A 26572-nucleotide genomic window follows, 5' to 3' on the forward strand; every position below is an offset into this window, starting at 1 on the left:
CTTCCCATCAAGAATATGAGATGCTAGGCTGAATAGTCTCTCACTCTCTGTACTGGTGCTTGGGGCGGATAAATATCTGTGTGCAATCTGTGTAAGCAAAGGAAAACGTTTGTTGATGCGCCAGTACTTAAGGGGATTGTCTCTTCTGGCGATAGGCTGTTCAGCTAAATAAATGTCCAGCTGTTAGGTAGCTGCACTTGTTGTGGCACTGCTATGGACCAGGGTGCATTCATGTAAAATTTCTTCAAACATATCAGATATGGAGGGAGCGTATTCCTCTTCACTTATATGCAACCGTTTCTTCTCACTTTCCTCTGTGCTACACCTCAAAACTCCTTCACCAGACGCTTCCACCACCTCCATTTGTGCTTGTATCATTTCCAGTGCACGCTGCTTTTTCTCCACATTAAAATAATGCTCTTTAAATCGAGGATCTAGAACTGTTGCAATGCAGTACAGAGGGTTGGACTCAGTGTCTTGAAACCGGTTGGCAACGGCCTCCAGTAGAGTGGTTTTAGCAGTTTTTACGCCATGGTTTGTTTCTATCTCTTTTCCTAACAGACGCTTCAGTGCAGCAATCAAGGGAATAACTTCAGCAATGGAAGCATTAGTTGAGCTTATTTCTTTTGTTAACTGTTCAAATGGAGATAGAAGAGACACTATTTTCAACCTAACATCCACTGATGTGTGCTCAGTGTTGCCGGCAGCTCGTAATCTGCAATGTATGCAGCTAAAACACGCTTTTGTTCAAAAAGACACTGCAGCATATAGTAGGTGCTGTTCCAACGAGTGGCTACATCTTGCTGCAGTCGTTTCAGTGCCATTCCAAACTGCATCTGCAAAGCTTGTAATTTGGAATAAGCAAGCGGAGAATGCTTAAAGTGACCCACAATTTTTCTTCCTTTTGATAAGATATCAGATGTGGTGCGCTGACTCAACAATCCTTCATTCACAGCCAATTGCAGCGTGTGTGCCATACATGGTATGCTTTTAAGTTCACTGTCCTCCACTGCCTTTGCCATGTTCCGTGCATTATCTCGGACAATCAAATGCACTTTAGACTTCTCAATGTGCCAAGTATGGTTTTTAAAGCGTAATTTGTCATCTATCCACTGCGCTGTCAGGCTAAGCATGCTCGTTGGACTGACGTCTGAACTCCAAATGTCGGTAGTAAAACTGATTTCTATGATGTTGGTAGTCATGAGCTCATGAACGTGTTTTCTAACACTGCAAAACAATTCAGGTAGATAGGCGTCTGCTTGGTAGTGAGTAACGCGGCTCAATATGTTGCATGAGCCTACAGAATCCAACGTCCTCCACAACAGAGAACGTCTGGTCATCTAATGCAATAAATTCCAAAATTTTATCTGTAATGACACGGGCTTTTTTTTTTTTTAACCTTTTCAAAGACTGTGGCCACAGATGGTCTTAAGCCTGAGGCACTTTTTGGAAGTGGCACTGTTTTCTTGTAATATGAATGCTGAACTGGATGATGTGTTTTCAGGTGGTGCATAAAACCTGTTGTTGAAAAATGCTTTGGCACTGTACCCCCTCTTGAAATTTCTGCTGAGCAAAGACTACAGATTGCAAATTTGGGGTCTTTATCAGAAACTTTAAAATATTTCCACACTGCAGACATAATCCACCTTCGCTGGTGGTAGTGCAGAATAATCACATAGAATGATTTATAGTGGGGGTGAAATCTGAGGGGGGGGGGAATCAATTTAAAAGCTAAACCCCAGGAGGCAGCTTTAAAAAATAAAAAGCTAACCAATCTTTTTTTTTAAATGATGCAGCTCTTGCCATGCAAGGTAGTTATGTCTGCACTGCAGTACATCTGACTTGTACCAAAAAGATAATTGAAGGCATTGAACTGATTAAATTTGATTTGAAATGGAATAGATTGCTTGCAAATTGCAAGCTATTTTATTTTTTTGAGCTATTCTGTAGTATACTATAAACTCCATTGGCATGTTGTCATTGAATTTGTCACTTAGCGTAGTATTATAAGTTATACTACACTGACATGACAGCAAGCGCATGAATATTTTAAACATGATAGTACGCAATAAATATATTATATATTTATTAAATATATATTATATTTATTGCATACTGTCATGTTTAAAAAATGAATGCGCTTGCTGTCATGTCAGTGTAGTATAACTATACTACGATGACAAAGTGACAAATTCAATGACAACAAGCGTATAAATTTTATAGCATACTACAGAATAGCTCAAAAAATAAATAGCATGCAATTGCAATCCATTCCATTCCAAATCATATTTAATCAGTTCAATTATATAAAAGGAAAGGTGCCAGCGTCTCAGCAGGGAATGTGCTTACAAATGCAGAGTCTTACCGCGAGGAACGTGCACGCTGCCCACATAACGAGTGACATCACCCCCTGGTTCTCCCACCGCTACTGCGCGTTCTTCGGCGCCATTATCGGCAAGAATTCTCTTTCGGTAAATTGCCGAAAAGGCTATTTTCGGCCAATATGTTTTGGCAGCTGAAATTTCGGTGCATCCCTAGGAATGGTTGGGGGACAAAAGTAAAAGGCAGTTTGTGGCTGGGGAGGAGGGATGACAGCAAGGTCAGGGGAGAGAAGCAGTAGCTTTAGAACCAGTTAGGAGGAGAGAAGAAACAAATGATTATGTTCCACTATGAGAGGATACAGAGGAGGAGGACGCAAATATGAACTCGGAGAAGATAGGCGATTGTAGATGAAGTGAGGGTCATGTATAAATTATTTTATTTATTTATTTATTTATGATTAATCACATTTTTATTAAGCATTCTGTATTTACACAAGTTCCACTCACAGCACGTAGATGGCGTATTCACATATACCTATTATATTATAATTGTTAGTACATAGCTCCAAATTTTCCTCTATAACAATTCGTAAGGGCTAATTAAAGAACCAAAACCATATAATTAGGTATTTTTACCTATTCTTTCATAATGACTATTTTGTGCTCTCGAGTGTTCCTCATAGGCAGATAACTGCCCCGTAGAGAAAGAGAGAGATAAGGAGAAAAAAAAAAAAGAAAAAAAAGGGGTCATGTATAAATTGCCATTTCTTCAAATTGATCCGATGCTGCATCTGTTCCCCGCCGACTCTAATGCCTCTTACACACGGTCTGACTTTCCGACAACAAAACCATGGAATTTTGTCCGAAGAGCGTTGTCTCAAACTTGCCTGGCATACACACGGCCACACAATTGTTGGCCAACAATCACGAACATAGTGACGTACTACGTGGTTTTTCAGCTCTTTAGCGCCACCCTTTGGGCTCCTCCTGCTAATTTCCTGTTAGTAGATGTTTGGTGAGTGTTGATTCGCGCTTTTCTTTTCGCGTTTTTCATTTAGTTTCTGAACGGCCGTTCGTCAACCAGTCATGTTGCGGAATCAGAGGAGATAATGTGTTATTTATTATTGGCCCTGGAGTTATTGCTTTGACATTATTTTTTTGGTTGAATAGTGATTTGATTTGGTATATTTTCTATATTTTTGGATGCATAGAATGCACTTTTTGGTTAAGTTCTATTGGCAGATAGCATGTCTAATTTTATTAGTTTCCTTTTTTTTAATGCACAATAAAAAAAAATGTGTAGAATAATACTTGGCTATGTGTTTTACTTCAAATTACAGTTTGGGAATAGGCAGTTACATTTTAAAAAATACAATGTAAAATTAACATGGGACACCAACATAGTTGTATCTTTGATCTTAAAAACTATGTGATAATCGTGTTGTGGTAACTTGCCCAATATATATATATATATAAAAAGCATAAAGCATAATAATATTATTCTTGATATCACTAGAAAAAAAAAAAAAAAAAAGCCTTTGAAAGTTTGTTGGCAATAACTCCATCAGTATCACCAGCAAAGCAGCTTCACTATTCCATTAACCACCTGCCATCCGCGCTATGGCCGAATGACGGCCACAGCGCAGACCTAAATTCCCGGGAGGCCGTCATATGACGGCCTCCCCTGTGCATGCGCTCTGCGTGCGCCGTGCAGGGCGTGCGCCGAGCGCGCTGTGATCACCGGGTCACTGAGACTCGGCTGATCACCGATCCGAGTAAGGGGCCGGTCCCGGCCCCTTACCATGTGATCAGCTGTCAGCCAATGACAGCTGATCACATGATGTAAACAAAAGATTGGTAATCATTTTTTTTCTACTCACGCTGATAAAAAAAAAGTCGATCACCAGCTCAGATGAGAGGGACAAAGGTCCCGAAGTGGAAGAGACACATCTGCCTCATCTTTTGCCAGTTAACAGTGCCACCTAACAGTGCCCAAAGTGCCACCGAACAGTGCCCACAAGTGCCAGCTATCAATGCCCACCAGTAGTGCCAATCAGTGCCACCTAGCAGTGCTGCCTATCAGTGTAACAGATCAGTGCCCATTATTGCCACCCATCAGTGCCCATCACTGCCGCCTATCAGTGCCGCCTCATCAGCGTATATCAATGAAGGAGAAAAATGACCTGTTTTAATTTTTTTATAACAAAATATGAAAAAAAAAATTTTTTTTTTTTATTCAGTCTTTTTACATTTTTTTAACAAAAAATAAAAACCGCAGGGGTGATCAAATACCACCAAAAGAAAGCTCTATTTGTGGGGAAAAAAATTATAAAAATTTCATTTGGGTACAGTGTTGTATGACCGCGCAATTGTCATTCAAAGTGCGTCAGTGCTGAAAGCTGAAAATTGGTCTGGATAGGAGGGGGGTTTAAGTGCCCAGTAAGCAAGTGGTTAAAGAAGAAGAGAATATGCACTGCATTTTGAGATTTCATAATTTGCCACGTCACAAATGTTAATTCTCCATTATGAACGCTAGTTTACAAGACCGACCTCTTCTGGCTCGTCCTTGCTTCCGAGCATGCGTGTTTGTACTTTGGACTTTTCTCCGACAGACTTGTGTACACACGCTAGGGAAATCGAACAACAAACATTCGTTGGCGGAAAATTTGAAGACATGTTAGCCAACATTTGTTGGCGGAAAGTCCGAAAACAATTGTCCGATGAAACATACACAGGGTCGGATTTTCCGCCAACAGCCTGACATCGAACTTTTCCCGTCGGAAACACCAACCGTGTGTACGGGCCTTTAGACTGAGAACCAAGCGATCAAAGACCACTAATCATTCAGTTCTCGGCCTTCAGTGAGCAGAGAGCCTGTGACTGTCAATCACTGGTTCTCTGCCTCCCCCCAGCGCTCACTGAAGCACCGGTCCATGGAGGGGGCGGAAGCAGCTGGTTTAGGCTCGCAGCGGCTCGTCAAGAGGCTGAGTCAGCTGCCGGTCCAGGCATCTAGGTGCATCCTGACTGTAAAGTCAGGATCTTTCCTGACCCTTGCTCAGCTGAGTCATGTCAGCTGACAGTAGACTTTAGCCAACTGTCGTCTGAAAACAGTATAACAGTAAGAAAGAGGGGGTTAAGAATACATAAAACAAGCCTGTCATGAACATATTGGTAAAACAATTCTAATCGTAAAGCACCTGAAAAGCTGATGCAAAATACTAAATCTCCAATTAACATAAAGCAATGGTGTTTATTTAAACAAAGAAAGTAACTTCATTAGAACGGCATTCTATAGCCCAGCTTTTCCATGATTATTACTCAGCTTTGTATAATGACCCAACTGTCCCGCACAACCCATCTTCCCCTGACATATCCCAGGCCATCTACAACTATTAAGCGGACTCTGATACACCTAGGCTCTCCTCTTCTGCCCAGGAGACTCTTAATGGCTACATTACAGAAGAAGAAGTGACAGAAACTATTAAACTGTTGCCAAATAACAAGGCCCCTGGACCTGATGGACTACCGTACCTTTACTACAAGACGTTCCTACCACATCTACTTCCCCACATGACAAACCTCTTTAATTTATTTCTCTCTGATACACCTATCCCTAGAGATATGCAAAATTCCTACCCGACACTAATCCCAAAGCCAGGAAAAGATCACACTCTCCCATCCAATTACAGACCAATAGCACTCAACACAGACTTAAAAATTTTTACGAAATTGTTAGCGAATAGATTAGACAAATTTATGCCGTCCCTGGTCCACAGAAACCAAGTAGGATTTATTCCTCTTAGACAGGCCGGAGATAACACCCGGAGGGTCATCGACCCGGTTGAGGTTGCAAACAGGAACAAATTGGAGGCAGTACTGCTCAGTCTAGATGCCGAAAAAGCCTTCCATAGGCTGGGCTGACCTTTCTTGTTTGCGACTCTCACTCGGGCGGGTATCGAGGGCCCATTCCTCCGAGCTATCACCCACCTATATTCGGCCCCTACTGCCCAGGTCCGCACTCAATTCGCCACCTCCCCTATTTTTCAGATATCTAACGGAACTCGCCAAGGCTGCCCACTTTCCCCTCTTCGATATGCCCTGTGCATTGAACCTTTAGCAGCTCATATTAGAAACAATCCAAGTATACATGGTATTCCAGTTCGTACTAGGGATTTTAAGATTTCTTTATTCGCGGATGATGTCCTCCTCACCCTCACGCACCCCATATCTCTCTTCCGAACTTACAGGCTGAGTTGGATCGGTATATCACCCTATCGGGTTATAAAATTAATAGTTCAAAAACGGAGGTCCTTCCTCTCAATTTATCCCATCAAACGCTATCAGCACTTTTGCAAAAATTTAATTACTCTTGGTAGTCCTCTTCCTTACAGTACCTCGGGGTACATATCACGCCCACGTATGACACTCTATATAAAACCAACTTCCCCCAACTGTTTACCTCTATTAGAGCCTACCTGACCAAATGGAAATCTTTGAAGTTATCCCTTTTTGGCAGACTTGCAACCCTAAAGATGACGATATTACCTAAACTTTTATATCTTTTTGAGACGCTCCCTATCCCCATTCCATCCTCACACCTAAAGAGACTCCAGGGCGACCTGATAAATTTTTTCTGGAACTATAAAAGACACCGAATTGCTAGATCGGTTCTATAAGCCCCTCGTAATCAAGGCGGACTGGCATTTCCCAACATAGCTAAGTATTATCTAGCTGCCCAGTTAAGACCTGTAGCCTCTTGGTGCACCCTCCATGCCTATAATCGGTGGACACAGATTGAGAAGTTATGGTTAGCCCCCGTCCATCCGAACTCCATGCTTTGGAGTTCTGATATACCACTTGGCATCGTACAACTGCTAGGACCAATGGCCCTCTTGCGCACACTATGGCGACGTGCCAAATCGGCATACCCGCTTTCTACCACCTCTTCCCCAGTCACCTCATTCCTATTTACACCCAACATTCCTGACAGCCTAACTTCACAGATGTCTCATTTCTGGATGGATAAGACCTTATTCCGCTATGGTCAGTTAATTGATCCTAAAACCAGATTGCTTAGATCCTTCAGAGAACTGCAAAACGCCTTCGACATTCCCAAACAGGCTTTTTTCAGTTACTTACAAATACGCCACTACGCACAATCACTAGTGCCGAACTTACGATTCTCCCCCCTAACTGACTTCGAAAAGCTATGTTTAGAGGGTTCGTCCCCTAAGGGCATGATCTTCCGCACCTACCAGATCCTGATCACAGTTCATTCATTAGACCGCGGCATATCTATATGGATAAGTGGGAGCAGGCCTTGGGCACAGATCTATCCTTAAAGACCTGGCAATCCATATGGATACAGGCTACTAAGAGCTCCATATGCACGCTCTATAAAGAGAATCAATATAAGATCCTATTCCACTGGTACCAGACCCCTGACCTGCTCCACTCCATATACCCTTCGGCGGATTCCCGCTGTTGGCGATGTCATAAAGATAGGGGGACGTTATTTCATGTCTATTGGACCTGCCCTCTAATCATCCCCTACTGGTGTATGGTGCAATCCCTGCTCCAGTCCATCTTTGGCACTGGGGTGCTCCTCGATCCGAAGATCTTTCTCTTAGGTCTCCCACCTGCCACCTTCTCTAAAACATCAAAAAAACTCTTAGCCCATGTGCTTACTGCAGCACGATGTCTGGTGGCCCTAAAGTGGAAGAAGAGGGAACCCCCTTCACTGTCTGAACTGCACTCCAGGATCAGAGATGTTAAAAGAATGGAATATCTCACGGCCTCATTAAATGATACTCTTGATAAACATAACCGTATATGGGAACCTTGGGTCCTGTTGGAGACTCCTGCGATTTAATGCTCTGCGCTTTTTGCAGACTTTTGGCTCGCTCCCTCTCGGGCAGTCCTGGGCTCTGGAGGCGGGTGGTTGTCCTCTCTTTCTCTCTCTTCTTCTCTGCTCTTATTTTTTTCACCTCTCTATTATAACTCTATCCCCCCCTTTTTTTTGTATATGTTTATGCACCTATGCAAAGGGTATTATTGGATGTATTGTCAGAGATGTATGATAATCCAGCAAACTCCTTCTGATCAATCAATATATGTTTACATTGAATTGTTCCATTGATCAAAGATCAGCTGATTGTCTGCCAGACTTGCCTGTAATATTACCAATTGTATTTTCTGTATCCAGTGCTGCAGATTTGTATATTTTCTTGGAAAAATAATAAAAAAATGTCAGTTAAAAAAAAAAAAGAAGAAGAAGAACTGCATTCTAGCCATTTCAGGTAGGCTAAGACATTTTTCACATACCAAGTAATGGAGGTAACGGCGGTAGTTTGGATATCCTGATCAGACCGACCAGTTTGCCACCGATTACAGCGCACAAGAGCAGAGCGAGAATGCCAAAAAGATTTCCTCCAGGCAGGCATTCAGAACCTGTTATAGACCAGACCACTCCCCAAATTAATGCCACCATGATAACTGTGGAATGACAAGTAAAGTAAACAAGGTCACCAATACTAAACAATTTCAAAGTGTCATCTCATAAGAAATATAAGCTTTTATTGTACCATTTGTAACTCCAACAGCAAGTAATCCTTGGGGAGGACAAGAGCAAAACTTCTTTATTTTTATGCAGGTATTATGTCTGCTTTCAGTCTCCAGGTGTTGATGGCTGTCACTGTTTAACAACTCATTTTCATCATTCTGGACCTTTCCAAGTACTGCTATAGGCATATCCAAAGGCCCCTCCTAGGGGAAAAGAACACAAAAGTACAAAATAACTTTTAACCAATATCGTACTGGCGCTACATAAACGAATAAGTTTAGATACATTTTTTGGGTGGAAGTCAATTTAACTACAGGAATCTTTTTGGGTTATAGATTTGTCACACCTATTAAATGGAAGACCAAGAAATGAAAGGATATTCCTTCTGAATATGCTGTTTGCCTGGATGTCCCTGGTTTCATTTGACCAAGTTACTAACCAAGAAGCATGTAGTAAAGTCACATAGTTATCCTGTCTTGCTGCGTCTCAAGTCCTACTACATAAAAGCCATGGCTTCAATAAACTGCACTGATAATGGCCAAAAAACCTGAAACTGCTGTATGCAGTTTCAAATAAATGGCTCTATAATATTAGGCTATATATTATCACTATACAGCAGCTGGTCTGGCTGTGAAATTGGCTGTTGGGGGCGTACAGGAATGGTTCTGAATGGCCCTTTCAGCATTAGGAGACCACTTAAAATAGTGTACTTAAGTGGGCGTGTTTTTTTTATAATAAACTATTGTTTCATACGGAAAGCACTATGATTTGTCCTGTTATATTTTGGGCATACTTGGTGATATACTGAATAAAATCAAGTGGATAATTCTGAGTTTACTAGGGCAAAACCAACACTCCCCTGTATGGTAAAAAGCACACAGTTTAACCAAATTACTGAGTAGAACAACACCCGAAGGTTAAAGGCTAGTGGTTGTGGTTGTCACTAGTGGTGATATATTCAATGTCTTCCTGTTCTTACCACATGGAGAATCCGATGGGGCGATTTTACACCCGTTGGGAGTATTACCATCAAGGACTTGCGCATAGCATTCTGACAAACTGTTTTTTATCTTTTATTTCTGATTGCTGTCAATAGATATTGTTAACATTGTTTGAATAGCTCTGCTCACTGTCCTGAAATAGGGAATTATTATCATATTTATGGGAGATGTGATGGAAGAAGACGTGAATACCTTCTGTTTTAAGATAGAGAGGTCAGTATTACTAGGTACAGGTTTCCTTGAAAGTTTACACACCATGAATGTTGGAAATGCATCAAAAGAGAACAATGTTCTAACTGTTGTGGTTCTGCAAATTGTAGATTGCATTCAGCGTTTTAATTTGCTTTGAGGGAGACGTGCTTACTAGTGAAGAACTGAATGAAAGAACGGGCGCTCCTTTGTTTGGAAATCAAACAAACAACTGGAAAACAGTGATAACGTGCCAATCTACTTATACACACTGTATACCATGGAGGTTCCACTCACACCTCAACTGGCTCTCAGGCGCAGCACGCAATTATAACAGCAAGCCTACCCCTTGTCCCATTACATACCATTATTATTTAATTTAAATGACCCATTGGTTGCTAAAGCTGGCCATAGACGATTCAAATCTTGGCCGGTTCAGCAGGGCCCGGCCAAGATTCTAAACATGTATGGGCAGGCTGATTGTATCCAAGTGTACAACCAACATTTTTTTTCATGCAATTATTGCCAACAGCTATAGTTGCTAGCAATAATCACTGTGTGTTCTCCTAGCCAGTGTGGCTCCTCAGCTGGGAGAACACAATGGATCCACGGTTGGGGGGGGGGTTTGAGGGGGATTCCCCCATCAATACTGACTGCAATCAAGTGATTTTCTTTCCTGCAAAAAAAATTGTACCATCTATAGCTGGCTTTACAGCTTTCTGTGGCAATAGTTCTGTCCCCAGGTTTATTTTGAGGTATGTTTCTACACATAAAATATCATCAGTGTACTAACAGTAGTGGCAGCCACACCAACAGAAATAATGTGATGGCATATGATTAGAAAGTTTTCAATTCCTTAAAATGGTCTCAGTTCTTTGGGAAACAGATTGCCAATGAAAACAATTGTGTCATATTACAACCAAAAATTTAAATGTATTTTATGTGATAGACCAACACAAAGTGGCACATAATTGTGAAGTGGAATGAAAATGATAAATGGTTTTCAACATTTACAAATAAATATCTGACAAGTGTAGTGTGCATATGTATTTCAGTCCCCTTTACTCTGATACCCCTAACTATAATGTAGTGGAACCACTTGCCTTCATTAGTTACCTAATTAGTAAATAGAGTTCACCTGTGTGCAATTTAATCTCAGTAAAAATACAGCTGTTCTGTGGAGCCCTCAGAGATTTGTTAGAGAACCTTAGTGAAAGCCAAGGAACACAACAGAAAGGTCAGGGATAAAGTTGAGAAGTTTAAAGCAGAGCCAGGTTATAAAAAATATCTCAAGCTTTGACCATCTCACGGAGCACTGTTCAATCCATCATCCGAAAATGGAAATAGTATGGCACAACTGCAAACCTACCAAGGCATGGCTGTCCACCTAAACTGACAGACCAGGCAACAGGAGCATTATTCAGAGAAGCAGCCAAGAGGCCCATGGTAACTCTGCAGAGATCCACAGCTCAGGTGGGAGAATTTGCCACAGAACAACTATTATGCCCTGTACACACGGTCAGACTTTGTTCGGACATTCCGACAACAAAATCCTAGGATTTTTTCTGAGGAATGTTGGCTCAAACTTGTCTTGCATACACACGGTCACACAAAGTTGTCGGAAAATCCGATCGTTCTGAACGCGGTGACGTAAAACACGTACGTCGGGACTATAAACGGGGCAGTGGCCAATAGCTTTCATCTCTTTATTTATTCTGAGCATGCGTGGCACTTTGTCTGTCGGATTTGTGTACACACGATCGGAATTTCCGACAACGGATTTTGTTGTCGGAAAATTTTATCTCCTGCTCTCCAACTTTGTGTGTCGGAAAATCCGATGGAAAATGTCCGATGGAGCCCACACACGGCCGGAATTTCCGACAACACGCTCCGATCGGACATTTTCCATCGGAAAATCCGACCGTGTGTACGGGGCATTAGTCTTGCACTCTACAAATCTGGCCTTTATAGAAGAGTGGTAAGAAGAAAGCCATTGTTGAAAGACAATCATAAGTCCCGTTTGCGAGAAGCCATGTGGGGGGGACAGTAAACATATGGAAGAAAGTGCTCTGGTCAGAGGAGACCAAATTTGAACTTTTTGGCCTAAAAGCAAAACGCTATGTGTGGCAGAAAACTAACACTGCACATCACCCTGAAACATGGTGGTGGCAGCATCATGTTGTGGGGATGCTATTCTTCAGCAGGGACAGGGAAGATGAATGGAGCCCAATACAAGGCAATCTAATGCCCCGTACACACGGTTGGACATTGATCGGACATTCCGACAACAAAATCCTAGGATTTTTTCCGACGGATGTTGGCTCAAACTTGTCTTGCATACACACGGTCACACAAAGTTGTCAGAAAATCCGATCATTCTGAACGCGGTGACGTAAAACACGTACGTCGGGACTATAAACGGGGCAGTAGCCAACAGCTTTCATCTCTTTATTTATTCTGAGCATGCGTGGCACTTTGTGCGTCGGATTTGTGTACACACGATCGGAAATTCCGACAATGGATTTTGTTGTCGGAAAATTTTATAGCCTGCTCTCAAACTTTGTGTGTCGGAAAATCAGATGGAAAATGTGTGATGAGCCTACACGGTCGGAAATTCCGACAACAAGGTCCTATCACACATCTTCCGTCGGAAAATCCGACCGTGTGTACGGGGCATTAGAAGAAAACAGAGTTATGTACCTGGTAACATTTCTAGGAAGTCTTCCAGGGCAGCATCCGAGAAATAGGCTCCTCCTCCCCGAAACAGGAAACACATTAGTCCACCATTATAAAATTTGTTAGTCTTACCCATGTGCCTCAGTTAATATTAAAGCTTCGCCACAATACCTGGTACTATTGCTTAGGGTGGGAACTAGTGCTGCCCTGGAAGACTTCCTAGAAAAAGAGTTACCAGGTACCTAACTCCGATTTCTCAAATCATCATCCAGGGTAGCATTCGAGAGGATGTATCAAGCAATACTTACTAGGGTGGGGATAAGGACTGGAGCACCTTGCGAATGTCTGGTCTTGGCTGGACAGCTGGTCTATACTGTAGTGCCTTGTGAAGGTACTAAAGCTCGACCAATGTCGCTGCCCTGCAGATCTGCTCCGGAGTTGCCCCTGCCTGCTCTGCAACCGAGGTTGCCCAGGCTCTGGTTGAATGGGCTTTGATCCCGCTTGGAGGGGCAAGGCTTTGTGTCTCATAGGCTGTCTGTATGTCAGGTTTTATCCACTGCTTATCGTGTTTTTCAATGCCTTTTCCCTTATTGACTCCTGCGTAGAGGACAAATAAAGAGGTAGTTCTTCGTTCTCTCGAAAGTGTATTTCTTACATCTAGCTTATTATACGTGTCTTTTCTTGCTATTTATTGATTTTGGAAGAGACGGGATAACCACATTTTGCGTCCTGTGGAATGTTGAAGTAGACTTTTGGTAGAAAACCTGGGTCTGGCGAGAGAACTAATTTGTCCGTTTGTATCAGGCAGCATGGTACCATCCAAGTGCTTGGATTTCACTCACTCTTCTGGCTGATACTAGGGCCATTAAATGTGCATTTTTTAGAGTAAAGTTTTTATCAGAGATTTCTTCCAAAGGCTCAAACGGGGGAGAGAGATGTCGGCGTTCTGCCAATTTTTGCAGGTCTAGCTCTATTTAACGAGATAAGGAATCTCTTTATGAGCGGATCCTCTGCTAGTCTGGCGTGCTTGCTCTCCCAAGGCCCACTGGGCTGAATGGGATGCTGGTCAGGGAGTCCCCTGCAGAAATCACAGAGACTGTGAGAAAATAACAAACGTTTTGCAGCTCTTGTGGCTGTGGAGGAAACACAAACAACTGAGTCACACAGGTAAGACGAACAAATTTATAATGGTGGACTAATGTGTTCCCTGTTTCAGGGAGGAGCCCATCTCTTGGATGCTGCCCTGGAAGGCGATTTGAGAAAACCTGTTAGAGTCTGCAAAAGACTTGAGACTGGAGTGAAGGTTCACCATCCAGCAGACGTACAGCCAGAGATACAATTGAATGGTTTAGATCAAAGCATATTCAAGTGTTAAGCCTCATACACATGATAGGACTTTGTACAAACTTTCCCATGGATTTTTGTACAAAGGGCGTTGGCCTTAAACTAATTAAGCATACGCACAGCAGGACTTTTTCATCCAACTTTCACCAAATCACATGGTTTTTCAGCTCTTTACTGCCACCCTTTGGTCAACTTCTGTATCTGCGAGATTTGACACCTGTGAGCCCCGTCGCGGGAGCCAGCGCCGAGCTGGCTCGCTCATCGGGAAAGGAAAAATGTGTTTGCCGACAGGTGTTTGGTATAAATCATGAGGGGGAACTCCACGCCAAATTTTAAATATAAAACAGCCATGGGTTCCCCTCAGGTCTGGTATGGATTTTAAGGGGAACCCCCTTAAAAACCAACGGCCAGGGTTGTCGGGAAGAGGCCCTTGTCCTCATCAACATTGGGACAAGGTGCTTTGGGGTGTGGAGGGCCGCAGGGCGCCCCCCTGCCCCAAAGCGCCCACCCCCCCATGTTGAGGGCATGAGGCCTGGCACGGCTCAGGAGGGGGGAGGGGGGTGAGCTCGCTTGTCCCCACCCCCTTTCCTGACTGGCTGGGCTGCGTGCTCGGATAAGGGTCTGGTATGGATTTTGGGGGGGACCCCCACACCCTTTTTTCGGTGTAGGGGGTTCCCCTTAAAATCCATACCAGACCTAAGGGCCTGGTATGCTCCCAGAGGGGAATTCCCTCTCGCGCTGGCTGCAATAGGAAAATTTGTTTTTCTTATTGCAGCCAGCGCGAGATGTACAGTACCCTGTCGCCGAGAACCAGCACGATGGGATCGTGCTGGAAACATTCTCGCGGGCAGGTACTGTAGTTTGTACAAAAGTTCGATGGCTTTGTGTACACACGAATGGACTTTGCTCCATCGGACTTTTGTTGCCGTAAAGTTTGTCCGTTCGCACAGCCAACAAAAGTCCGATGAAAACCGAAAAAGTTTGTCCGATGGAGCGTACTCACGGACGGATGTTGCCCCAAAACAGCCAATTTGCATGTTTGTTGTCAAAAAGTCATATCGTGTGTACGGGCCTTTAGAATGGCCCAGTCAAAGTCCAGACCTAAATCCAATTGAGAATCGGTGGCAAGACTTGAAAATTGCTGTTCATATACACTCTCCATCCAGTCTGACAGAGCTTGAGCTATGTTGCAAAGAAGAATGGGCAAAAATGTCACTCTAGATCTGCAAAACTGGTAGAGATATACCCAAAAAGATTTGCAGCTGTAATTGCAGCAAAAGGTGGTTCTACAAACTATTGACTTAAGGGGGGCTGAATACAAATGCACGCCACACTTTTCACATATTTATTTGTAAAGAATGTTTCATCATTTTCCTTTCACTTCACAATTATGTGTCACTTTGTGTTGATCTATCACATAAAATACATTTACAATTTTGGTTGCAACATGACAAAATGTGGAAAATTTCAAAGGTATGAGTACTTTTTCAAGGCACTGTATACAGCACTGGAGCATATATAGCTTTTGGTTATACCAAGTTACCTACCCATAAAAGGAAGCCTGCACTTCTCACCTCTCCTTTTAAAATGCTGGGTGGTCGTACAAACCTAGTAACTTTAATTGCCCAAGTTAGACCAGGAACAAAAAAGTATAGGCCAGGCCAATTCAGAAGGGGGTCAGCATTTTTTCATTATCATTACACCTATTAAAACATATTACATTGGCAATGGCAGTACGAAGCTTGTACGTAGGAGGTGCCTGTTTATATGTTGACATGCTTGTGCCAATAGCTCCATTGTTGCAATTTGTATAGAAAGGGGGTGTGGGATGTAGGCAGGGTGCTGAAGTCCGTTCAGGTTTTCACAGTCAACAGGTGTATGTTAACCTCAACCTAACCCTCAAGTGTAACCCGGAACTTCAAGCAATTCCTACACCCAAACCTTACTTTAAAATTACAACTGAAAATTACAAATCAATGTGATGGTCTGTAATTGTTCTATTTTAATGGGTATCACAGCAATAAACAGAGAAAAGAATGGATTTATCAGCGTTTACCGTTCTATAAAAAACAATCCTTATTATTTCCAGACTTACCTTGGCTATGTGGTTTGTGACACTGGATTCCATAGCACTCTCAAATGTGTCACCTTGCCCCGCACAGCCGCTCTCATTGCAGAATTCTCTCCCCTCCATTCTGGAAAACCTAAAGGAAAGCAAGCAAAGGGGAGTGGTAAGTGTTCTATTTAAAAGTCTTTTTTTTTTTTGAGCCCACTAAAGGCCCATACACACGATAGGACTTTTTGACAACAAACATGCAAATTAGCTGTTTTAAAGGCAACATCCGACCGTGTGTACGCTCCATCGGACAAACTTTTTCGGTTTTCATCGGACAAATGTTGGCTGTGCAAACAGACAAACTTTCCATCAACAAAAGTCCTATGGTGCAAAATCCTATCAGGTGTACACAAGTCCAACTTTAGTCCAAAATACAAACATGCATGCTAAAGAACCAATGCAAAAGATCAGACAACGATACAGAAGTTGACCAAAGGGTGGCGGTAAAGAGATGAAAAACCGTGTGGTTTGGTGAAAGTTGGCTGAAAAAGTCCTGCCGTGTGTATGCTTAATTAGTTTTAGGCCAACGTCCTTTGTACAAAAATCCACGGGAAAGTTTGTACAAAGTCTGATCGTGTGTATGAGGCTTTAAACTACTCTGCAGCACAAAACATACAGCATCTTGGGCTGCAGAGCGGTGCCAGAGGGGGCAGCGTGATGTGTGTTATATCTCATCACACAGCTCTCCATTTTTTTTGACTGAATCTTATTTAACCACTTGACTTCCGAAAGATTTACATCCCTTCATGACTGGGCCATTTTTTTGCGATACAACGCTGCGTTACTTTAACTATTTAACACAGTACCCAAATAAAATTTATGTCATTTTTTTCCCCCACAAATAGAGGTTTCTTTTGGTAGTATTCGATTACCACTGCGTTTTTTTGGGTTTTTTTAGCATAAAAAAGTCTGACAATTTTGAAAAAATAAATAAATACGGTAATATTTTTTACTTTCTGCTATAACATATCCAATATAAAAAAAAAAAAAAAAAAATCAAATTTCTTCATAAATTTAGGTCAATATGTATCTTGCTACAAATTTATGGTAAAAAAAAATCCCAATAAGCGTATATTGGTTCACGCAAAAGTTATAGCATCTACAAACAATGGGATATATACTGAAATGTTTAACTTTTATACTAGTAATAGCGGCGATCAGGGACTTATAGCGGGACTGCAATATTGTGGTGGACAATCGGACACAGACTGACACTAATACAGTGATTAGTACTAAAAATATGCACTGTCACTGTACTAATGACACTGGCTGGGAAAGGGGTTAAATATCTAGGGCGATCAAAGGGTTAACTGTGTGCCTAACCAATGTTTTTGTGTAAACTTCTTTTACTAAGGGAAGTGAGGGACACAAAATCCCCCGCTTTCTGTCAGAACAGAGCCCTGCCTTGTATACATAGGCAGAGCCCTGTTCTATGCCCGACGATCGGCGGACATCCATCACCCGCAGATCGGCTTCCGCTGTGAGTAATCTCTGCAGAAGTGGTTCATCAGCAGCGTGTGCCCCCTAGGCAGAAGTGCAGAATTTTAATATAATATAATATATATCACAGTGGGGACGGAAAGTATTCAGACCCCCTTAAAATTGTTCACTCTTTGTTATATTGCAGCCATTTGCTAAAATCATTTAAAAAGTGGAGGGCCACCCTGAAAAAAGAAAAAAAATCACCAAAAAAAAAACTAAAAAAAAAAAAAAAAAGTTAAACTTACCTAAAACCTTGTTGCTAGGCAGTCTTCCTAATCTCCCTCTTCCTTTTCCGCGGCGTGTTCTGCTCCTCGGTGAGCGGCCCCGTTGTCTTCTGGGAACTGTGTGTGTTCCCAGAACACCACAGGGCCATTCACAGAGCGCCGCGCTACTCGCGCGTGTGCAGTAGGACACTTGCAGTGAAGCCGCAAGGCTCCACTGCCTGTTACCCTTACCTAGGATGGCTGTGCCAGGACCCAAGAGCCGAGGGACGGGTAGGCCTCGGGCGGCCGATATCGCGGGCACCCAGGACAGGTAAGTACTTATTTAAAGTCAGCAGCTACAGTGTTTGTAGCTGCTGACTTAATTTTTTTTTTTTTGTAAGGCCGGAATCCCACTTTAAGTTCATTTTTTTCCTTATTAATGTACACACAGCACCCCATATTGACAGAAAAACACAGAATTGTTGACATTTTTGCAGATTTATTAAAAAAGAGAAACTGAAATATCACATGGTCCTAAGTATTCAGACCCTTTGCTATGACACACATATTTAACTCAGGTGCTGTCCATTTCTTCTGATCATCCTTGAGATGGTTCTACACCTTCTTTTGAGTCCAGCTGTGTTTGATTATACTGATTGGACTTGATTAGGAAAGCCACACACCTGTCTATATAAGACCTTACAGCTCACAGTGCATGTCAGAGCAAATGAGAATCATGAGGTCAAAAGGAACTGCCTGAAGAGCTCAGAGACAGAATTGTGGCAAGACACCGATCTGGCCAGGGTTCCAAAAAATTTCTGCTGCACTTAAGGTTCCTAAGAGCACAGTGGCCTCCATAATCCTTAAATGGAAGACGTTTGGGATGACCAGAACCCTTCCTAGAGCTGGCCGTCCGGCCAAACTGAGCTATCGGGGGAGAAGAGCCTTGGTGAGAGAAGTAAAGAAGAACCCAAAGATCACTGTGGCTGAGCTCCAGAGATACAGTCGGGAGATGGGAGAAAGTTGTAGAAAGTCAACCATCACTGCAGCCCTCCAGCAGTTGGGGCTTTATGGCAGAGTGGCCCGACGGAAGCCTCTCCTCAGTGCAAGACACATGAAAGCAAAAGAGTTTGCTAAAAAACACCTGAACGACTCCAAGATGGTGAGAAATAAGAGTCTCTGGTCTGATGAGACCAAGATAGAACTTTTTGGCCTTAATTCTAAGAGGTATGTGTAGAGAAAACCAGGCACTGCTCATCACCTGTCCAATACAGTCCCAATGGTGAAGCATGGTGGTGGCAGCATCATGCTGTGAGGGTGTTTTTCAGCTGCAGGGACAGAACGACTGGTTGCAATCAAGGGAAAGATGAATGCAGCCAAGTACAGGAATATTCTGGACGAAAACCTTCTCCAGAGTGCTCAGAGCCTCAGACTGGGCTGCAGGTTTACCTTCCAACAAGACAATGACCCTAAGCACACAGCTAAAATAACGAAGGAGTGGCTTCACAACAACTCCGTGACTGTTCTTGAATGGCCCAGCCAGAGCCCTGACTTAAACCCAATTGAGCATCTCTGGAGAGACCTAAAAATGTCTGTCCACCAACGTTTACCATCCAATCTGACAGAACTGGAGAGGATCTGCAAGGAGGAATGGCAGAGGATCCCCAGATCCAGGTGTGAGAAACTTGTTGCATCTTTCCCAAAAAGACTCATGGCTGTATTAGATCAAAAGGGTGCTTCTGCTAAATACTGAGCAAAGGGTCTAAATACTTAGGACCGTGTGATATTTCAGTTTTTCTTTTTTAATAAATCTGCAAAAATGTCAACAATTCTGTGTTTTTCTGTCAATATGGGGTGCTGTGTGTACATTAATGAGGAAAAAAATGAATTTAAATGATTTTAGCAATTGGCTGCAATATAACAAAGAGTGAAACATTTAAGGGGGTCTGAATACTTTCCGTCCCCACTGTATATACAGTGGGGCAAAAAAGTATTTAGTCAGCCACCAATTGTGCAAGTTGTCCCACTTAAAAAGATGAGAGAGGCCTGTAATTGTCATCATAGGTATACCTCAACTATGAGAGACAAAATGTAGAAACAAATCCAGACAATCACATTGATTTTTGAAAGAATTTATTTGCAATTTATGATGGAAAATAGTTATTTGGTCAATATCAAAAGTTCATCTCAATACTTTATTATATATTCTTTGTTGTCAATGACAGAGGTCAAACGTTTTCTGTAAGTCTTCACAAGGTTGTCACACACTGTTTCTGATATGTTGGCCCATTCCTCCATGCAGATCTCCTCTAGAGCAGTGATGTTTTGGGGCTGTCGCTGGGCAACACGGACTTTCGACTCCCTCCAAAGGTTTTCTATGGTGTTGAGATCTGAAGACTGGCTAGGCCACTCCAGGACCTTGAAATGCTTCTTACAAAGCCACTCCTTCGTTGCCCGGGCAGTGTGTTTGGGATCATTGTCATGCTGAAAGACCCAGCCACGTTTCATCTTCAATGCCCTTACTGATGGGAGGAGGTTTGCACTCAAAATCTCACGATACATGGCCCCATTCATTCTTTCATGTACACGGATCAGTCGTCCTGTTCCCTTTGCAGAGAAACAGCCCCAAAGCATGATGTTGCCACCCCCATGCTTCACAGTAGGTATGGTGTTCTTTGGTTGCAACTCAGCATTCTCTCTCCTCCAAACACGAGTTGTGTTTCTACCAAACAGTTCTACTTTGGTTTCATCTGACCATATGACATTCTCCCAATCCTCTTCTGGATCATCCAAATGCTCTCTAGCAAACCTCAGACAGGCCCGGACATGTACTGGCTTAAGCAGGGGGACATGTCTGGCACTGCAGGATCTGAGTCCCTTGTGGCGTAGTGTGTTACTGATGGTAGCCTTTGTTACGTTGGTCCCAGCTCTCTGCAGGTCATTCACTAGGTCCTCCCGTGTGGTTCTTTTGCTCACTGTTCTTGTGATCAGTTTGACCCCACAGGGTGAGATCTTGCGTGAAGCCCCAGATCGAGGGAGATTATCAGTGGTCTTGTATGTCTTCCATTTTCTAATTATTGTTCTCACAGTTGATTTCTTCACACCAAACTGCTTGCCTATTGCAGATTCAGTCTTCCCAGCCTGGTGCAGGTCTACAATTTTGTTTCTGGTGTCCTTCGACAGCTCTTTGGTCTTCACCATAGTGGAGTTTGGAGTGTGACTGTTTGAGGTTGTGGACAGATGTCTTTTATACTGATAACAAGTTCAAACAGGTGCCATTAATACAGGTAATGAGTGGAGGACAGAGGAGTCTCTTAAAGAAGAAGATACAGGTCTGTGAGAGCCAGAAATCTTGCTTGTTTGTAGGTGACCAAATACTTATTTTACACCATGCACATACATTCTTTCAAAAATCAGATAATGTGATTGTCTGGATTTGTTTCCACATTTTGTCTCTCATAGTTGAGGTATACCTAGGATGACAATTACAGGCCTCTCTCATCTTTTTAAGTGGAAGAACTTGCACAATTGGTGGCTGACTAAATACTTTTTTGCCCCACTGTATGTAGGAGATTGTATATATATTTAATGCACTGCAGATCACTGAATTGCCTGCCTGGCAGTATATTTGACAACGTACACCAGGAATGGCCTGCAGTCTCTCCATCCCCACTGTGTGCGCGTGTATAATATTAATATATACACATACATACATACATACATACACACATATATATATATATATATATATATATATATATATATATATATATATATATATATATATATATATATATATATATATATATATATATATATATATATACATATACATATACATATACATATACATATACACATACACACACACACACACACACACACACACACACACACATACACACACACACGATTCTGCACAGAACGACCGCCCTGTAACATTACATCGGCTATGGGGCAGTCAGAAAGTGTACAAACTACAAAGTGACAATTCATTCGTGTCACTGCATAGCAGTGTGGTGCACTGCGCTTGCTGTCCAGTGACATGCGGAATTGTGCAGAGCGGTGCGATAATATGCAAACATAGGTCTGTACACAACACAGAAAACTATTGTTTTCGGCTTCATTGCAGTTACCTGCGTAGGAAAAGAGGAAAAAACGCAGGTAACTGCACATAGTATGAATAGGCCCATAAGCTTCCTACCAAATGTACAGCTATGTGAACTTGCCTGTCTCCTTCCTACCCCTCCCTCAATTCCTCATACAGTAGACATAATAGAATTTTGTTTCTCTATTTACATGATTCTTGGATGGAATTCTATAATGAGGGATTTGGCGCTGTTCAACTATATGTGCACTGGATATTGATCGTGAATAAATAAGTGTAAAAAAATATTAGTAAGTGTAAAAATATATATGTGTAGGAAGTTGTAGAAAAAGCAGGAGCTAAATATAAGTGAAATGCTACTACGACCATATACTATACATTAAAGTGCAACGTGCTATGACAAATATAAATCTAATCTAACCATAAAAATAAATAAAAAATCTCCAAACATTCCAAACTGTAATTAAAAAACAGGTAGTAAAAAATTCTTTAAAGACAATCTAAACCATTACGATAAAGTCCCCAGCAATTCCCTCATTATAGAATTCTGTTGTTTTGAATTTCACCTAGGTGATATTCTGTTTCGGGGGGCTGCAGTTCCGTTTTTTCCTAAGCGCGGAACCATTGTTTCTTATGATTCTTGGATGGTACTGCATAAATTTAGATGTCAGCTGCTGATTTACTGCACATGATCTACAAAAATCTTCCTGCTGAACATGACCACTAGTAGCTAAATATCATGTAAAATGTAAAATCTTCCATGTGACTTAATAGGCTTGCCTTCACACAGTTCCACTAATTCTGTTATGTTTAATGTAACAAACACTTTTTGAAGACACCTAAAAACTTGAAAAGGTGTTCTGAACTGCCAATGAGAAACTGGTTTATTGCAACAGGTCTTCAGATTCCACAAGTACTACATGGAGGTAAAAAAAAAAAACACATTGGCTGGGCAATGCTAACAGAGCATCAGGCACATGGAAACAAAAGGAGAAATCTTTGTCAGAAAAGCAGACTGTGGATCTCCAGAGTCAACTGAGCATAGGCATGCAAAAGGACCACAATGCAAGGCTTTTCAGTTAATCTTGTTTAACAGCTACAGCAATGTACTTTACAGTTTCCCATTGCAAGATTTCTCAATCCTCCTCATAACATTTGTGTTTTGTTAATGATAGCAAGTTACAAAACAAATAGGTGTAGCTACTGAAAAGGTACTTGCATTGATAAAATCAGCAAAGCTACTGCTCTAAAGCCTGGTACACACTAAGTTTTTCTTCTTTCAACCCAGTAGGCTGAATGAAAAAAAAACAAAAAACTGAGATCGCCGTACTAACAAAGTTAGAGCGGCAATCTCCCCTGCTGTGCTATTGTATTCTGACAGAGGGAATGCGAGAACACGCTGATCAGCGCTGGCAACCATTGGCTGCAACCCCTAATCAGATGTCAGCCGGATGTTGGTTTTCCAGCATTTCTGTTTCGACAGAAGCCAGTCGTAAAACCGGCTTCTATGGAACCGATGGCTGTATACATGGGCCGAAAGTTTGTCGGTTCCTGTTTTCACCACGCGTGTTACCCAGCTTAAAGCGGAGTACCACCCAAAAGTGGAAATTCCGCTTATTTGCTTCCTCCCCACATTTGGCACCTTTCAGGGGGGAGCGTGGGAAGGGGGACCTGTTTTTAACAGGTCCCCCTTCCCCACTTCCGCAGACGGCGCACAGTAGGGAGCCGTCTGTGAAGCTGAAAGGCCTCACTGCCGGTTTCCCTTAGGCTACTTTCACACTGAGGCCCTTTACAGGCACTACAGAGCTAAAAATAGCACCTGTAAAGCGCCTCTCTTGTCTCTCCAGTGTGAAAGCCCGAGGGCTTTCACACTGGAGCGGTGCACTTGCAGGACGGTAAAAAAAAAAAAAAAGCGCCACATTGTTGAAAACAATGTGGCAGCGCCACCAAACCGCTGGCATAGCGCCGCTTCGCGGGCGGTTTTAACCCTTTTACAGCCGCTAGCGGGGGATAAAAATTTCCCCGCTAGCGGCCAAATAGCACCGCTAAAACGACGGTAAAGCAGCATTAAAAATAGCACCGCTTTACTGCCGAAGGCCCGCCCCAGTCTGAAAGTAGCCTTAGTGGAGATGGACAGCCGATGCAAAGATTTTTTTTTTTCCCCAGGCTGGAACACTTCATTAAAGGCACTTGGTTACAACAAAAGGTACAATCAGGCACCTTTGGGCTCACAACTGCCTTGTCTAAAACACGATTTAAAAAAGGAAAGGTTTCTCAATCAGGGTTCAATAGAACCCCACAGTTCCTTCAAAAGGTTGCTTAGGGTTAATTGAGGTGTGGCAGACTGATCCCCCAGTGACCCAAACTAAACTGACAGGTGCCGCTCAAGGCTTCACCAGGTCCTCGTATATAGCAACCGCTTGGAGTGCAGAAAGGGACAGAGCTTGTTCCAGTTCTAGACAGTTAATGAAAAAAAGAAGACCTGGAAGTCGTACATCTCTGAAAAACCCAGTAAGAAGGTGTATGACAGCCTCAGCCCAGGCTCCCCATAACTAAGCTCTGTGGGTGGAGTGAAACATGTTGGGGGTATGGCCTGGCTGGAGACTGATTCCCCCATATGAAGGTGCCTGTATAGTTTTGGCACCAATGTCACTTGGCAGAACAAGCTGTGTGGGAATATTAGAGCCTCCGATTTCAACTCAGTTACCGACACCAATAACCTTTTTAGATGTCTAGAAAGGAGCATTCTTCCGACATTTCAGTCTTTTGTTATTAGTTTAATTTCATGGTCTTTACCAAAATTAAAGATCCACTCCAGGCAAAAACTATTTTTTAACTTTAGATTACAAGCTCCTTGAGGGCAGGGACTGATGTGAATCTACAATATATACAGTATCTCACAAAAGTGAGTACACCCCTCACATTTTTGTAAATATTTTATTATATCTTTTCATGTGACAACAGTGAAGAAATGACACTTTGCTACAATCTAAAGTAGTGAGAGTACAGCTTGTATAACAGTGTAAAATTTGTTTTTTTTCAGATCCTCAGAGAGTGCTGTGCCATGTTGAACTTCCAGTGACCAGTATGAGAGAGTGAGAACACCAAATTTAACACACCTGAGACCTTGTAACACTAACAAGTCACATGACACCGGGGAGGAAAAATGGCTAATTGGGCCCAAATTGGACATTTTCACTTAGGGGTGTACTCACGTTTGTTGCCAGCAATTTAGACATTAATGGCTGTGTGTTGAGTTATTTTGAGTGGACAGCAAATTTACACTGTTATACAAGCTGTACACTCACTACTTTACATTGTAGTAAAGTGTCATTTCTTCAGTGTTGTCACATGAAAAGATATAATAAAATATTTACAAAATGAGATACTATATGTGTCAGGCGCTGTTTTTCTAAGTGTATTTTTCGACGTATGCCGCATTCTTTATTCTTTTATTTGTCATTATATCTACAACTTACGCCTTGATAAAAAGTTCAAGAGAGATCTAAACTAATGCTTAACTAACCTCCCCCCTTCTCAGTTATCCTGAGCAAAACTGCACTTTGGCCTGCTTTGCTTTGGATACAGCTGGCAATATTGAGAGTGGTTGATAATCATTGGCATAAAAAAAAAAAAAAAAAAAAAAAAAAAACACCACAGTCCCAATCCTTGCACTTGAACTGGAACTAGGAGGTAAAAGGCTACTCATGCACATGTAGCAAGCGCAGAGATGACCTCTTCATTTTGGGGCAGGCTTCCCATGGCCTCATAGACTAATAGACCACCATTTACCTGGATGTGGCAGAGTAAACAGCAAGCAGTTACAGCAAAGACACAGAAACCTGCATACACCAAGTTGAATAGGACATCTTCTCACTTTTGTTTCTAAGGAAGCCCAAACATTTACTAGCCTGTATCACAAGGCAAATACCTTACATCTAAAACATAAAATAAACCTATTTATTATATTCTGTGCATCCTGCGCTTTGTCCATACAGAATATACCCTTTTCATTCGGCCTGTAAGATTTTCCAGTATGGTGCAGATGGATGTGTCCCTTTTCAGCATATATATTTTTTTCAACAGCCGACACCAGCAGCTGTGAGGATACCTAAACAGTCACTGCATCTGATTTTATGCAGGTGCAATTAAAAAAATGTCTTTATGGCTCAATCAATGTGCCTGGCTCACAACAAACTGACCAAGATTTACATCGTGTATGGACAGCTGTCGGGACGGCCCTTGGCTATTCACAGCTGAACGGAGCAAAAGCAATGCAAGGATTTGCTGCTGGGCGAGGACTAAACTAGTGTAAACCTGAATGAGATAAAACCAGTCAGTCTCCCCCATCCACATTATATAGCATGGATGGAGGAATCTCTCCTGCTGGCAATTTATGTAGCAGCTGCAGTACCTGTAGTTCGTCTTAATACAGTAACGCTGCCAAAAAGTGACTGTAGCAGACAGAATGCAGTCACTGTTCAGATAATTTTCCATCTGGCTCAGCCAATTTTCAGTCGAGCCAGATTGATCCTGCAGTGCAACCCAGGGCTCAAATTTTAACCGATTC

General features: G+C 42.3%; 1 protein-coding gene across 3 annotated transcripts in view; it reads right to left on the bottom strand.

The window, feature by feature from the left end:
• Window positions 1-26572, bottom strand: part of LOC141110382 (sodium/hydrogen exchanger 9B2-like) — a 134140-nt gene that overhangs the window by 87076 nt on the left and 20492 nt on the right. For all 3 annotated transcript variants that reach the window (XM_073601721.1, XM_073601712.1, XM_073601704.1), the window contains 3 exons: window positions 16189-16297; window positions 8906-9086; window positions 8646-8816 (listed from right to left, as the gene is read on the bottom strand). In XM_073601721.1, coding sequence (XP_073457822.1) covers window positions 8646-8816; window positions 8906-9086; window positions 16189-16287 — 451 coding nt within the window. In that variant the 5' untranslated portion in view covers window positions 16288-16297. The remainder of the gene's footprint in view (window positions 1-8645; window positions 8817-8905; window positions 9087-16188; window positions 16298-26572) is intronic.

This window comes from Aquarana catesbeiana, linkage group LG01 (assembly GCF_042186555.1).
Source record: "Aquarana catesbeiana isolate 2022-GZ linkage group LG01, ASM4218655v1, whole genome shotgun sequence".
In the NCBI taxonomy this organism is placed as follows: Eukaryota; Metazoa; Chordata; class Amphibia; order Anura; family Ranidae; genus Aquarana; species Aquarana catesbeiana.